Source organism: Panthera pardus, unplaced genomic scaffold (genome assembly GCF_024362965.1).
Source record: "Panthera pardus isolate Hobbes unplaced genomic scaffold, ASM2436296v1 HiC_scaffold_269, whole genome shotgun sequence".
Classification (NCBI taxonomy): Eukaryota; Metazoa; Chordata; class Mammalia; order Carnivora; family Felidae; genus Panthera; species Panthera pardus.
Genome location: NW_026526842.1, coordinates 112,123 through 125,135, shown reverse-complemented (window position 1 = coordinate 125,135; position 13,013 = coordinate 112,123). Strand labels below are relative to the sequence as shown.

Here is a 13,013-nt window from a genome sequence, read left to right as displayed (position 1 = left end):
CCTGGGCCCCAAGTGATTCTGGGAAAAGGGCCCGCTCTGCTGGTGCGGAGCCCATCTCCAGGGAGCTAATAAAGGTGGCGTAAATAAAGATGTCATTAAGGGTGGGACGTGGGCGGGGAGGGCGCACAGTTGCTAACTGCGCGTGCGCATCACGGGGCTGCCATAATGGTTTGGCTCCCGCTCAGGGCCCAGCGCCAGTACCCCACTCGCCTGGGTCGCTGCGCCCCGGAGCCTCCGCGTGTGATGTCCCGGCTGCGCCTGTTGGCCCCACTGCTTCTCTTTATGTGGCAACCATTGTGGCTGCTGGTCCAGGCAGCTCAGCCTCCGGAGTGGGCCCTGGACCCTGCCCAGCTGACTTCCGACCCCCTGGAGGCGGCTGAGCCCTGGTCTTCTCGCTCCTCTGATCCCCCGCCCGAATCGCCCCAGGCACTTACACGCCCAGCTGAGCCGGGGGGCTTTAATTACCCGGGGTCCTCTGCTCCAGCCCAGATGTTGGCCCCGCCTAAGGAGTTGACCGAGACTTTGGTTCCATTCCTGGACACGGTTTCGTTTGGAGAACTACCCCCAGGGCCAGATGAGGATCTGAATGACCAGCTAACCCAGCATCAAAGACTCCCAGAGGTGGTTCCAGTGCCAGGTTGGGATCAGAATCAGACCATAGCTCCGCCTCCTCAACTCAAAAGTAAGACTAAAACTGTAGGTTTATTTTTTTTTTATTTTTTTTTTATTTTTTAATATATGAAATTTACTGTCAAATTGGTTTCCATACAACACCCAGTGCTCATCCCAAAAGGTGCCCTCCTCAATACCCATCACCCACCCTGCCCTCCCTCCCACCCCCCATCAACCCTCAGTTTGTTCTCAGTTTTTAACAGTCTCTTATGCTTTGGCTCTCTCCCACTCTAACCTCTTTTTTTTTTTTTTTTTTTTTTTTTTTTTCCTTCCCCTCCCCCATGGGTTTCTGTTAAGTCTCTCAGGATCCACATAAGAGTGAAACCATATGGTATCTGTCTTTCTCTGTATGGCTTATTTCACTTAGCATCACACTCTCCAGTTCCATCCATGTTGCTACAAAAGGCCATATTTCATTTTTTCTCATTGCCACGTAGTATTCCATTGTGTATATAAACCACAATTTCTTTATCCATTCATCAGTTGATGGACATTTAGGCTCTTTCCATAATTTGGCTATTGTTGACAGTGCCGCTATAAACATTGGGGTACAGGTGCCCCTATGCATCAGTACTCCTGTATCCCTTGGGTAAATTCCTAGCAGTGCTATTGCTGGGTCATAGGGTAGGTCTATTTTTAATTTTCTGAGGAACCTCCACACTGCTTTCCAGAGCGGCTGCACCAATTTGCATTCCCACCAACAGTGCAAGAGGGTTCCTGTTTCTCCACATCCTCTCCAGCATCTATAGTCTCCTGATTTCTTCATTTTGGCCACTCTGACTGGCGTGAGGTGGTATCTGAGTGTGGTTTTGATTTGTATTTCCCTGATAAGGAGCGACGTTGAACATCTTTTCATGTGCCTGTTGGCCATCCGGATGTCTTCTTTAGAGAAGTGTCTATTCATGTTTTCTGCCCATTTCTTCACTGGGTTATTTGTTTTTCGGGTGTGGAGTTTGATGAGCTCTTTATAGATTTTGGATACTAGCCCTTTGTCCGATGTGTCATTTGCAAATATCTTTTCCCATTCCGTTGGTTGCCTTTTAGTTTTGTTGGTTGTTTCCTTTGCTGTGCAGAAGCTTTTTATCTTCCTAAGGTCCCAGTAATTCACTTTTGCTTTTAATTCCCTTGCCTTTGGGGATGTGCCGAGTAAGAGATTGCTACGGCTGAGGTCAGAGAGGTCTTTTCCTGCTTTCTCCTCTAAGGTTTTGATGGTTTCCTGTCTCACATTCAGGTCCTTTATCCATTTTGAGTTTATTTTTGTGAATGGTGTGAGAAAGTGGTCTAGTTTCAACCTTCTGCATGTTGCTGTCCAGTTCTCCCAGCACCATTTGTTAAAGAGACTGTCTTTTTTCCATTGGATGTTCTTTCCTGCTTTGTCAAAGATGAGTTGGCCATATGTTTGTGGGTCTAGTTCTGGGGTTTCTATTCTATTCCATTGGTCTATGTGTCTGTTTTTATGCCAATACCATGCTGTCTTGATGATGACAGCTTTGTAGTAGAGGCTAAAGTCTGGGATTGTGATGCCTCCTGCTTTGGTCTTCTTCTTCAAAATTACTTTGGCTATTCGGGGCCTTTTGTGGTTCCATATGAATTTTAGGATTGCTTGTTCTAGTTTCGAGAAGAATGCTGGTGCAATTTTGATTGGGATTGCATTGAATGTGTAGATAGCTTTGGGTAGTATTGACATTTTGACAATATTTATTCTTCCAATCCATGAGCAGGGAATGTCTTTCCATTTCTTTATATCTTCTTCAATTACCTGCATAAGCTTTCTATAGTTTTCAGCATACAGATCTTTTACATCTTTGGTTAGATTTATTCCTAGGTATTTTATGCTTCTTGGTGCAATTGTGAATGGGATCAGTTTCTTCATTTGTCTTTCTGTTGCTTCATTGTTAGTGTATAAGAATGCAACTGATTTCTGCACATTGATTTTGTATCCTGCAACTTTGCTGAATTCATGTATCAGTTATAGCAGACTTTTGGTGGAGTCTATCGGATTTTCCATGTATAATATCATGTCATCTGCAAAAAGCGAAAGCTTGACTTCATCTTTGCCAATTTTGATGCCTTTGATTTCCTTTTGTTGTCTGATTGCTGATGCTAGAACTTCCAGCACTATGTTAAACAACAGCGGTGACAGTGGGCATCCCTGTCGTGTTCCTGATCTCAGGGAAAAAGCTCTCAGTTTTTCCCTGTTGAGGATGATGTTAGCTGTGGGCTTTTCATAAATGGCCTTTATGATCTTTAAGTGTGTTCCTTCTATCCCGATTTTCTCAAGGGTTTTTATTAAGAAAGGGTGCTGGATTTTGTCAAAGGCCTTTCTGCATCGATTGACAGGATCATATGGTTCTTCTCTTTTTTTTTGTTAATGTGATGTATCACGTTGATCGATTTGCGAATGTTGAACCAGCCCTGCATCCCAGGAATGAATCCCACTTGATCATGGTGAATAATTCTTTTTATATGCTGTTGAATTCGATTTGCTAGTATCTTATTAAGAATTTTTGCATCCATATTCATCAGGGATATTGGCCTGTAGTTCTCTTTTTTTACTGGGTCTCTGTCTGGTTTAGGAATCAAAGTAATACTGGCTTCATAGAATGAGTCTGGAAGTTTTCCTTCCCTTTCTATTTCTTGGAATAGCTTGAGAAGGATAGGTATTATCTCTGCTTTAAATGTCTGGTAGAACTCCCCTGGGAAGCCGTCTGGTCCTGGACTCTTATTTGTTGGGAGATTTTTGATAACCGATTCAATTTCTTCGCTGGTTATGGGTCTGTTCAAGCTTTCTATTTCCTCCTGATTGAGTTTTGGAAGAGTGTGGGTGTTTAGAAATTTGTCCATTTCTTCCAGGTTGTCCAATTTGCTGGCATATAATTTTTCATAGTATTCCCTGATAATTGTTTGTATCTCTGAGGGATTGGTTGTAATAATTCCATTTTCATTCATGATTTTATCTATTTGGGTCATCTCCCTTTTCTTTTTGAGAAGCCTGGCTAGAGGTTTGTCAATTTTGTTTATTTTTTCAAAAAACCAACTCTTGGTTTCGTTGATCTGCTCTACAGTTTTTTTAGATTCTATATTGTTTATTTCTGCTCTGATCTTTATTATTTCTCTTCTTCTGCTGGGTTTAGGCTGCCTTTGCTGTTCTGCTTCTATTTCCTTTAGGTGTGCTGTTAGATTTTGTATTTGGGATTTTTCTTGTTTCTTGAGATAGGCCTGGATTGCAATGTATTTTCCTCTCAGGACTGCCTTCGCTGCATCCCAAAGCGTTTGGATTGTTGTATTTTCATTTTCGTTTGTTTCCATATATATTTTAATTTCTTCTCTAATTGCCTGGTTGACCCACTCATTCGTTAGTAGGGTGTTCTTTAACCTCCATGCTTTTGGAGGTTTTCCAGACTTTTTCCTGTGGTTGATTTCAAGCTTCATAGCATTGTGGTCTGAAAGTATGCATGGTATAATTTCAATTCTTGTAAACTTATGAAGGGCTGTTTTGTGACCCAGTATATGATCTATCTTGGAGAATGTTCCATGTGCACTCGAGAAGAAAGTATATTCTGTTGCTTTGGGATGCAGAGTTCTAAATATACCTGTCAAGTCCATCTGATCCAATGTATCATTCAGGGCCCTTGTTTCTTTATTGACTGTGTGTCTAGATGATCTATCCATTTCTGTAAGTGGGGTGTTAAAGTCCCCTGCAATGACCACATTCTTATCAATAAGGTTGCTTATGTTTATGAGTAATTGTTTTATATATCTGGGGGCTCGGGTATTTGGCGCATAGACATTTATAATAGTTAGCTCTTCCTGGTGGATAGACCCTGTGATTATTATATAATGCCCTTCTTCATCTCTTGTTACAGCCTTTAATTTAAAGTCTAGTTTGTCTGATATAAGTATGGCTACTCCAGCTTTCTTTTGGCTTCCAGGAGCATGATAAATAGTTCTCCATCCCCTCACTCTCAATCTAAAGGTGTCCTCAGATCTAAAATGAGTCTCTTGTAGACAGCAAATAGATGGGTCTTGCTTTTTTATCCATTCTGATACCCTATGTCTTTTAGTTGGCGCATTTAATCCATTTACATTCAGTGTTATTATAGAAAGATATGGGTTTAGAGTCATTGTGATGTCTGTATGTTTTATGCTTGTAGTGATGTCTCTGGTACTTTGTCTCACAGGATCCCCCTTAGGATCTCTTGTAGGGCTGGTTTCGTGGTGACAAATTCCTTCAGTTTTTGTTTGTTTGGGAAGACCTTTATCTCTCCTTCTATTCTAAATGACAGACTTGCTGGATAAAGGATTCTCGGCTGCATATTTTTTCTGTTTAGCACACTGTAGATATCGTGCCAAGCCTTTCTGGCCTGCCAAGTTTCAAAGGAGAGATCAGTCACGAGTCTTATAGGTCTCCCTTTATATGTGAGGGCACGTTTATCCCTTGCTGCTTTCAGAATTTTCTCTTTATCCTTGTATTTTGCCAGTTTCACTATGATATGTCGTGCAGAAGATCGATTCAAGTTACGTCTGAAGGGAGTTCTCTGTGCCTCTTGGATTTCAATGCCTTTTTCCTTCCCCAGTTCAGGGAAGTTCTCAGCTATAATTTGTTCAAGTACCCCTTCAGCACCTTTCCCTCTCTCTTCCTCCTCTGGGATACCAATTATGCGTATATTATTTTTTTTTAGTGTATCACTTAGTTCTCTAATTTTCCCCTCATACTCCTGGATTTTTTTATCTCTCTTTCTTTCAGCTTCCTCTTTCTCCATAACTTTATCTTCTAGTTCACCTATTCTCTCCTCTGCCTCTTCAAGCCGAGCCATCGTGGTTTCCATTTTGTTTTGCATTTCGTTTAAAGCGTTTTTCAACTCCTCGTGACTGTTCCTTAGTCCCTCGATCTTTGTGGCAAGAGATTCTCTGCTGTCCTGTATACTGTTGTCAAGCCCAGCGATTAATTTTATGACTATTATTCTAAATTCACTTTCTGTTATATTATTTAAATCCTTTTTGATCAGTTCATTAGCTGTTGTTATTTCCTGGAGATTCTTCTGAGGGGAATTCTTCCGTTTGGTCATTTTGGAGAGTCCCTTGGGTGGTGAGGACCTGCAGTGCACTTCCCCTGTGCTGTGGTGTATAACTGGAGTTAGTGGGCGGGGCCGCAGTCCGACCCGATGTCTGCCCCCAGCCCACTGCTGGGGCCACAGTCAGACTGGTGTGTGCCTTCTCTTCCCCTCTCCTAGGGGCGGGATTCACTGTGGGGTGGCGTGTCCCGTCTGGGCTACTTGCACACTGCCAGGCTTGTGTTGCTGGGGATCTGGCGTATTAGCTGGGGTGGGTAGGCAAGGTGCACGGGGGCTGGAGGGGCAGGCTTAGCTCGCTTCTCCTTAGGTGATCCACTTCAGGAGGAGCCCTGTGGCAGCGGGAGGGAGTCAGATCCGCTGCCGGAGGTTTGGCTCCGCAGAAGCACAGAGTTGGGTGTTTGCGCGGAGCGAGCAAGTTCCCTGGCAGGAACTGGTTCCCTTTGGGATTTTGGCTGGGGGATGGGCGGGGGAGATGGCGCTGGCGCCTTTGTTTCCCGCCAAGCTGAGCTCTGCCGTCCGGGGGCTCAGCAGCTCTCCCTCCCTTTGTCCTCCAGCCTTCCCGCTTTCCGAGCAGAGCTGTTAACTTATGACCTCCCAGACGCTAAGTCGCGCTTGCTGTCGGAACACAGTCTGTCCGGCCGCTCCGCTTTTGCCAGCCAGACTCGGGGGCTCTGCTTGGCCGGCGAGCCGCCCCTCCGCCCCGGCTCCCTCCCGCCACTCCGTGGAGCGCGCACCGCCTCGCCGCCCTTCCTACCCTCTTCCGTGGGCCTCTAGTCTGCGCTTGACTCCGGAGACTCCCTTCTGCTAATCCTCTGGCGGTTTTCTGGGTTCTTTAGGCAGGTGTAGGTGGAATCTAAGTGATCGGCAGGACGCGCTGTGAGTCCCGCGTCCTCCTACGCCGCCATCTTCCGGAACCTCTCTCCTTCCTTTGTTTTATACATATAGCATTGTGCTTGTTATTGTGAGAAATAATTCAAAGAATCATAAGATACCAATCCATTCTTTCAGTCCATCCATGAAATATAAGTTATAGTTGATATAGGAGATGTATATGTGGCAAATAAAAATACAAGGCAAATGATTAATGCCAGTTGAATAGTGAAGACAGTAACAATGGTGGAGACCATACTATACCAAATAGTTGCTAAGTAAAGATTGAGCTCATTAGAGAAGACCTCGAAGAGGTTACATCGAGTGGGTTGCTGGGGAAATCTGCATAGCCACCTAATGTCTTCTGAGATGGCTATTTGTCACAAGGTTTCATTTGATTTTTAACATGGTTTGAATTCCAGGAATGTTGGACATACCACATTCAGCAGTAATTAGTATAATATTTCAGAAGTAAGTGATTTTAAAGTACTATCTCTGTTAAGAATATTAATACTTGCAGTAAAACTTCATGGTATGCAAATGACCCTGAAAATTGTAACAATGTAATATAACTAGCAATGTAATAAATAGCACATCCACTGTAACTCAGATATAAGTAAAAAAAACCTGTGAAAATGCAAGGAATTTTGAAAATTGGTTGGTATGTGATGTGGAAATCTTTGATTTAAAACAGGCTAAGGCATCTTTTGTTTACAATAGTATTTTTTTGAGAGGCGATGTTATAGGGTGCTGAAGACCATGGCTCTTGAGTTAGGCTGTCTGACTTCAAATTCTGACTCCGCTATTTGTTGGCGGTATAATCTTGGACAACTTGATCTGAGTCTTTATTTTCCTCATCTGTAAAATAAAGATAATGATAATTCCTTAAAAAAATATCTGTAAGGAATAAATGAAATAATTTATGTTAAAGTGTTCATCATAATGTCTAGTATATAGTAAGCATTAAATAACATTGGGAATTGCTGCTATGTTAGTAGTTCTGTTTCTCTGGGTTTATTTGAATAAATAAATATAACTGGATTTCTCTGCCTTTTATATCATTTGTTTTGGATTTCTCTACTTCTTATACCACAAAAGGTAAAATTAAGGTAGAGTGTGATCTCCTGCGAATTACAATCTACTAACTGCTTTTTCTAGTTTTTGTACACATATATGGCTTGGGGAATATCTATTTGGTATTATACTGTGTTACATTACAGGGATAACCAGGTAGGTAAATGTAATTAAGTCTCTTAAGCAGGCATATGATTTTTTTCTTATCTTTTTTTTTTTGGCAGGAAATCCTTTTGTGCTCATTCATACTTGTTCATCAAGACCTTTGAGTCCTCAAGGGCCGAATTTATCTCTAAACTGAAAAATGGAAAGTAAAGTACCTTTATTCTGCCAGGTATTTTTTTCAAAAATAGTTTCTAAAGGCTGCTGCTGCTGCTGCTGCTTCTTCTTCTTCTTCTTTAAAAATAGTTTACATTAAAAACTTAGTTTATATTTATCTCACACCCATAATCAGTAAGCAGATTCATAGAGCAATATAATTATAGGATCTTTTAATAACTAAGGTGAGTTTTGAGTTCTTTTAGTGGGCATATAATGAACTTTCATCCCAGCAATATCAAGAGGTCTGTGGTGTATGTTGAGAGTATTTTGCGGGGTAGGGGACTGGGATAATTTTTTAGGAGAATAAAGGATTTAAACCTACATAAATGGTTGTAGGTAACATAATTAATGATGTGGGAGTCTAACCAGAAGGTAATCTAAAAGATACCAAGTGTCTCTAGCCTTCTCCCCTGTGATTCAGGAGATGTTCTTATCCATTGGCCAGTATTGTGTCAAACAAAAAACAAACCCGGACTTAGTAAGGAGAGACTTTATTCGAAAGGATTATTCCAAGGGAGGAAAGGGACTATTTATTGAAATAGGAGAGGGAAGGCTGTGACCATAAGATCTTCAAGGAGCTCAAGGGCTAGGCAAAAATGGCTTTTCTTTCATGGAGAGGAGTCAACAAGGCTAGGAACTGGATTGGGGGAAGTGGGATGAAAGAGTGGCATGATGAGATAAACAGATCAGAGAATATTTTAGGGGCCTGGAGGAAGGAGGAAAGCTTAACCACATTTTGGCTAATAATCCTTTTGTTCTAATTAATCAGTGGGGTTAAAACAGTTTAGCAAATCATTTCGTAGAGCAAAGAAAAGGAATTTTGAAGATATTTGGCCTTGTCATAGGTAAACAAGGGTGGCATCTGTGAGTTTTATCTAAAGCTTATGGGGGAAAAGGGTGATTCCTTGCAGCAAGCCATTTTTCAGAACACAAAAGGGTGAAGGGATTCCTTTAATCTTCACTGTTTTCCAGGAGCACAAGGCTCAGGAAAAATTCAACATTGTCAACTGAGAGTCTTAACCTTTTAAATATACGCTTTCAATGGATCTGGTGCTACCATATGACATGTACCTATACTGTAATCCGAAAGAAATTAAAAAAAATTTTTTTTAACGTTTATTGATTTATTTTGAGAGAGAGCACATGTGCACTAGAGAGAACATGAGTGGGAGAGGGGCAGAGAGAAGTAGAGAGAGGATCCCAAGCAGGCTCTGTGCTGTCAGCAGACAGCGTGGTGTGAGGCTGGATCTCACAAACTGTGAGATCATGACCTGAGCTGAAATCAAAAGTTAGGGGCACCTGGGCAGCTCAGTCGGTTAAGCATCCATCTTTGGTTCAGATCATGATCTCATGGTTCTTGGGTTCAAGCCCCACGACGGGCTATGTGCTGACAGCTCAGAGCCTGGAGCCTGCTTTGGATTCTGTGTCTTCCTCTCTCTCTGCCTCTCTCCCACTCATCTGTGTCTCTTTTTCTCTCAAAAATAAATAAACATTAAAAAAATTAAAAACAAAAGTCAGATGTTTAACCAACCGAGCCACTCAGGCGCCCCCCCACCCCTGCAAAAAAAAAAAAAAAAAAAAAAATTCAAGGCTTCTTGCTAAGTACCAAGAAGTGTGATATGTCTATTAACCTGTTCCACTTTTTTATACCTAATACTTAGTTGATTGTATCCTCATGAGCTGATTTGGAAGAGCTGATTCTTAAAAGTTAAAATAATTAACAGCATTAATATATCATACCAGTTTGTCTTCCTTAGACTGTGTAGTTTATACTTCACAGACAGTTCACCTTTTAATTTTTTTTTTTTTTTTTTCAACGTTTTTTATTTATTTTTGGGACAGAGAGAGACAGAGCATGAACGGGGGAGGGGCAGAGAGAGAGGGAGACACAGAATCGGAAACAGGCTCCAGGCTCCGAGTCATCAGCCCAGAGCCTGACGCGGGGCTCGAACTCACGGACCGCGAGATCGTGACCTGGCTGAAGTCGGACGCTTAACCGACTGCGCCACCCAGGCGCCCCACAGACAGTTCACCTTTAACCACAGAATTTCAGAGATTATTTTCTTCCTTTTCTGTATCATCAAAGTTTCTGTTCACTATTTGACTGCTTCTGTTCATCTGGTCTTTGATAACAGGTTTTTGTGCCTCTCTGTCTTTTTAGATCTTCCTCCTTTTATTTTCCTGGTTTCTGTTTTGAGTCATTTTTCTCAACATCTCTAGGAAACTTTTCATCATTCCTAATAAATATTAGGGCAGCAAATCAGATTGCCTTTTTGAAGCAGGTTGTTAAAGGTGTGCCTCTGTTGTAAGATGAATGTATGCAGACCCTAAAAGTCACTGAAATAGTTCCCTTAATTTACATTTTGTGTAGAAATAGAGATTCTCTAAACTCCCTTAGTGATCTGCTTTATACATGGCCTTTGTAATTTGTTCAGGGGTTAAAAACTAATATACCTTTGATCAGCTAGATGCAGTCCAGTTGTTTTAAGCAAGCAGCCATGTTTTTTTTTTTTTTTTAAGTTTCTTTATTTTTGAGAGAGAGAGAGAGAGAAAGTGAGGATGAACAGTGGAGGGGCAGAGAGAGAGAAGGAGAGAGAGAATCCCAAGCAGGCTCTGCACTGTCAGCAAAGAGCCCGATGCAGGGCTCGAACTCATGAACTGTGAGATCATGTCCTAAGCTGAAACCAAGAGCTGGATGCTTAACCCACTGAGCTACCCAGATGACCTGCAAACAGCCGCATTTCAAAAGAGTATATTTCTCACTTCATTCCTCTTTTTCTAAACATGTTCATTGCTCGTAGGCCCTAGTTCTTTTTTGGAGGGGGAGGTGTCTGTTTAGAAGAAATATAGCTGCTTTATTTTTTTTCTCGATAGACTTTTATTTTTTAGAGCAGTTTTAGATTCACAGCAAAGTTGAGTGGGGAGTTCCCATATACTCCCTGCCTCTATACATGTGCAGCCTCCTCCGCTATCAACATCCTACACCACCGTGGTACATTTGTTACAGTCAATAAACCTACACGGACATATCTTTATCACCCAAAGTCCATACTTTACATTGGGGTTGATTCAGTATTGTGCACTCTGTGAGTTTGGACAAATGTATAGTGACATGTAGCCATTATTATAGTATATAGAATAGTTTCACTGCCCTACGTATCTTCTGTGCTCTGCTTATTCATTTTCTCCCTCCTCCACTGACTACCGCTGGTCTCTGTAGTCTTCATAGTTTAACCTATTCAGAATGTCATATAGTTGGAATCATATAGTATGTAGCCTTTGCAGATGGGCTTATTTTACTTAGCAATATGTATTTAAGTTTCCTCCATGTCTTTTCATGGCTTGATAGTTCCTTTCTTTTTAGTGCCAGATAGTATTCCATTTTCTAGATGTACCACAGTTCATGTACTGAGTCTACTGCCATTCATCTGCTGAAGGGCACTGTTTTTTTCCCCAAGTTCTGGCAATTCTGAATAAAGCTGTTTTAAACGTCTGTGTGCAGGTTTTTGTGTGGATATATGTTTTCTACTCCTTTGGTAAATACCAGTAAGGTGTAATTGCTGCAAAATATGGTATAAGTATGTTTAGTACTGTCTTTCAAAGTGGTTGTACCATTTTGCATTCCCACCAGCAATGAATAAGAGTTCCTCTTGCTCCACATCCTTGCCAGCATTTGGTTTTGTCAGTATTTTGGATTTGGCCATTTTAACAGATGTGTAGTGGTATCTTGATGTTTTAATTTGCACTTTCCTATTGACATGATGTTGAGCAAATGATCTTTTCATTTGCTTGTTTGCCATCTGCACGTCTTCTTTGTTAAGATCTTTTGCCCATTTTTAAGTTGGGTTGTGCTTTTTCTTATTGTTAAGAGTTCTTTGTATATATTTTTGAATATACAGAATAGCAGTACTTTGAGTAAAGCCCATTATCAGATATGTCTTTTCTAAGTATTTACTCTCAGTCTGTGGCTTGTCTTCTCATCCTCTTGATAGTGGATGTAGAGAAGAGTTTTTATTTCTTTTTAATTATTTTTTTAAATTTTACTTTATATATTTTTAATTTGCATCCAAGTTAGTTAGCATATAGTGCAATAGTGATTTCAGGAGGAGACTCCTTAATGCCCCTTACCCATTTAACCCATCTCCCCTCCCACAACCCCTCCAGTAACCCTCTGTTTGTTCTCCATATTTAAGAGTCTCTTATGTTTCGTCCCCCTCCCTGTTTTTATATTATTTTCACTTCCCTTCCCTTATGTTCATGGAGAAGAGTTTTTAATTTAATGAAGTAAGTTTAAAGATGCCTTAAGAACTAGATTCCACAACCGTTAGCTATGTTCACGAATGCTGGGCATTTTATAGCTACATAATGCACTAAGGATAGTTGGTGACATTTAGAACATGTACCTAATGTGAACTAATGCACTGATAATTAAATCCTTTTCAACAAAATTCTGTCTGGTAGCATCACTTTAGAGAAAATATTTATCTACAATGAATTATTTGACCCAGAAGGTCATACTGAACTTACCTGTGCAAAGAGAACATGGTTGACTGTGGCTCTTGGTTACTCCCCAGGCAGAAGAAAATAGCGATTTATCAGATGAAGGCTGTAATTCTCTTGCAACCAACTTGCCATCGAGACATATTGACAACAAGAAAGACATCAAGTTTTCTCAAATGACACAGAAGACAATTTCACATGAAATTAGGGGTTTGAGGCTAGAGCACAAAAAAAGGTAAGTTAAACTCTGAACTCACTTAATGGAATTATACTGCTGCAAGCTTGAGAGAACCAAAAATGTAGCTCCTGTGTTCTCATAAGGTACTAAGTGTGGAGGATCATGCATATTTGTGGCCTTTCTTTTGGTATAGTTTTAACTCCTAGGTAGCCATTCTTTTCATTTTTTTCCTCATTTCTCTCACAGCTATGTGGAAGCCTATAAGCCACCATGGGCTTCTAGTTACAGCAGAGCAATTATCCATATGCCTGCAAGTTTGTCTT

At 41.1% G+C, this 13,013-nt stretch overlaps 1 protein-coding gene across 1 annotated transcript in view; it reads left to right on the top strand.

Annotated features, from left to right (window-relative positions):
• The first annotated feature begins 7,042 nt into the window (after positions 1-7,042).
• Positions 7,043-13,013, top strand: part of EFCAB13 (EF-hand calcium binding domain 13) — a 99,388-nt gene continuing 93,417 nt past the window's right edge. The window contains exons 1-2 of the mRNA XM_053891235.1: positions 7,043-8,025; positions 12,587-12,747. Of these exons, the coding sequence (XP_053747210.1) occupies positions 7,996-8,025; positions 12,587-12,747 (191 nt within the window). The 5' untranslated portion in view covers positions 7,043-7,995. The remainder of the gene's footprint in view (positions 8,026-12,586; positions 12,748-13,013) is intronic.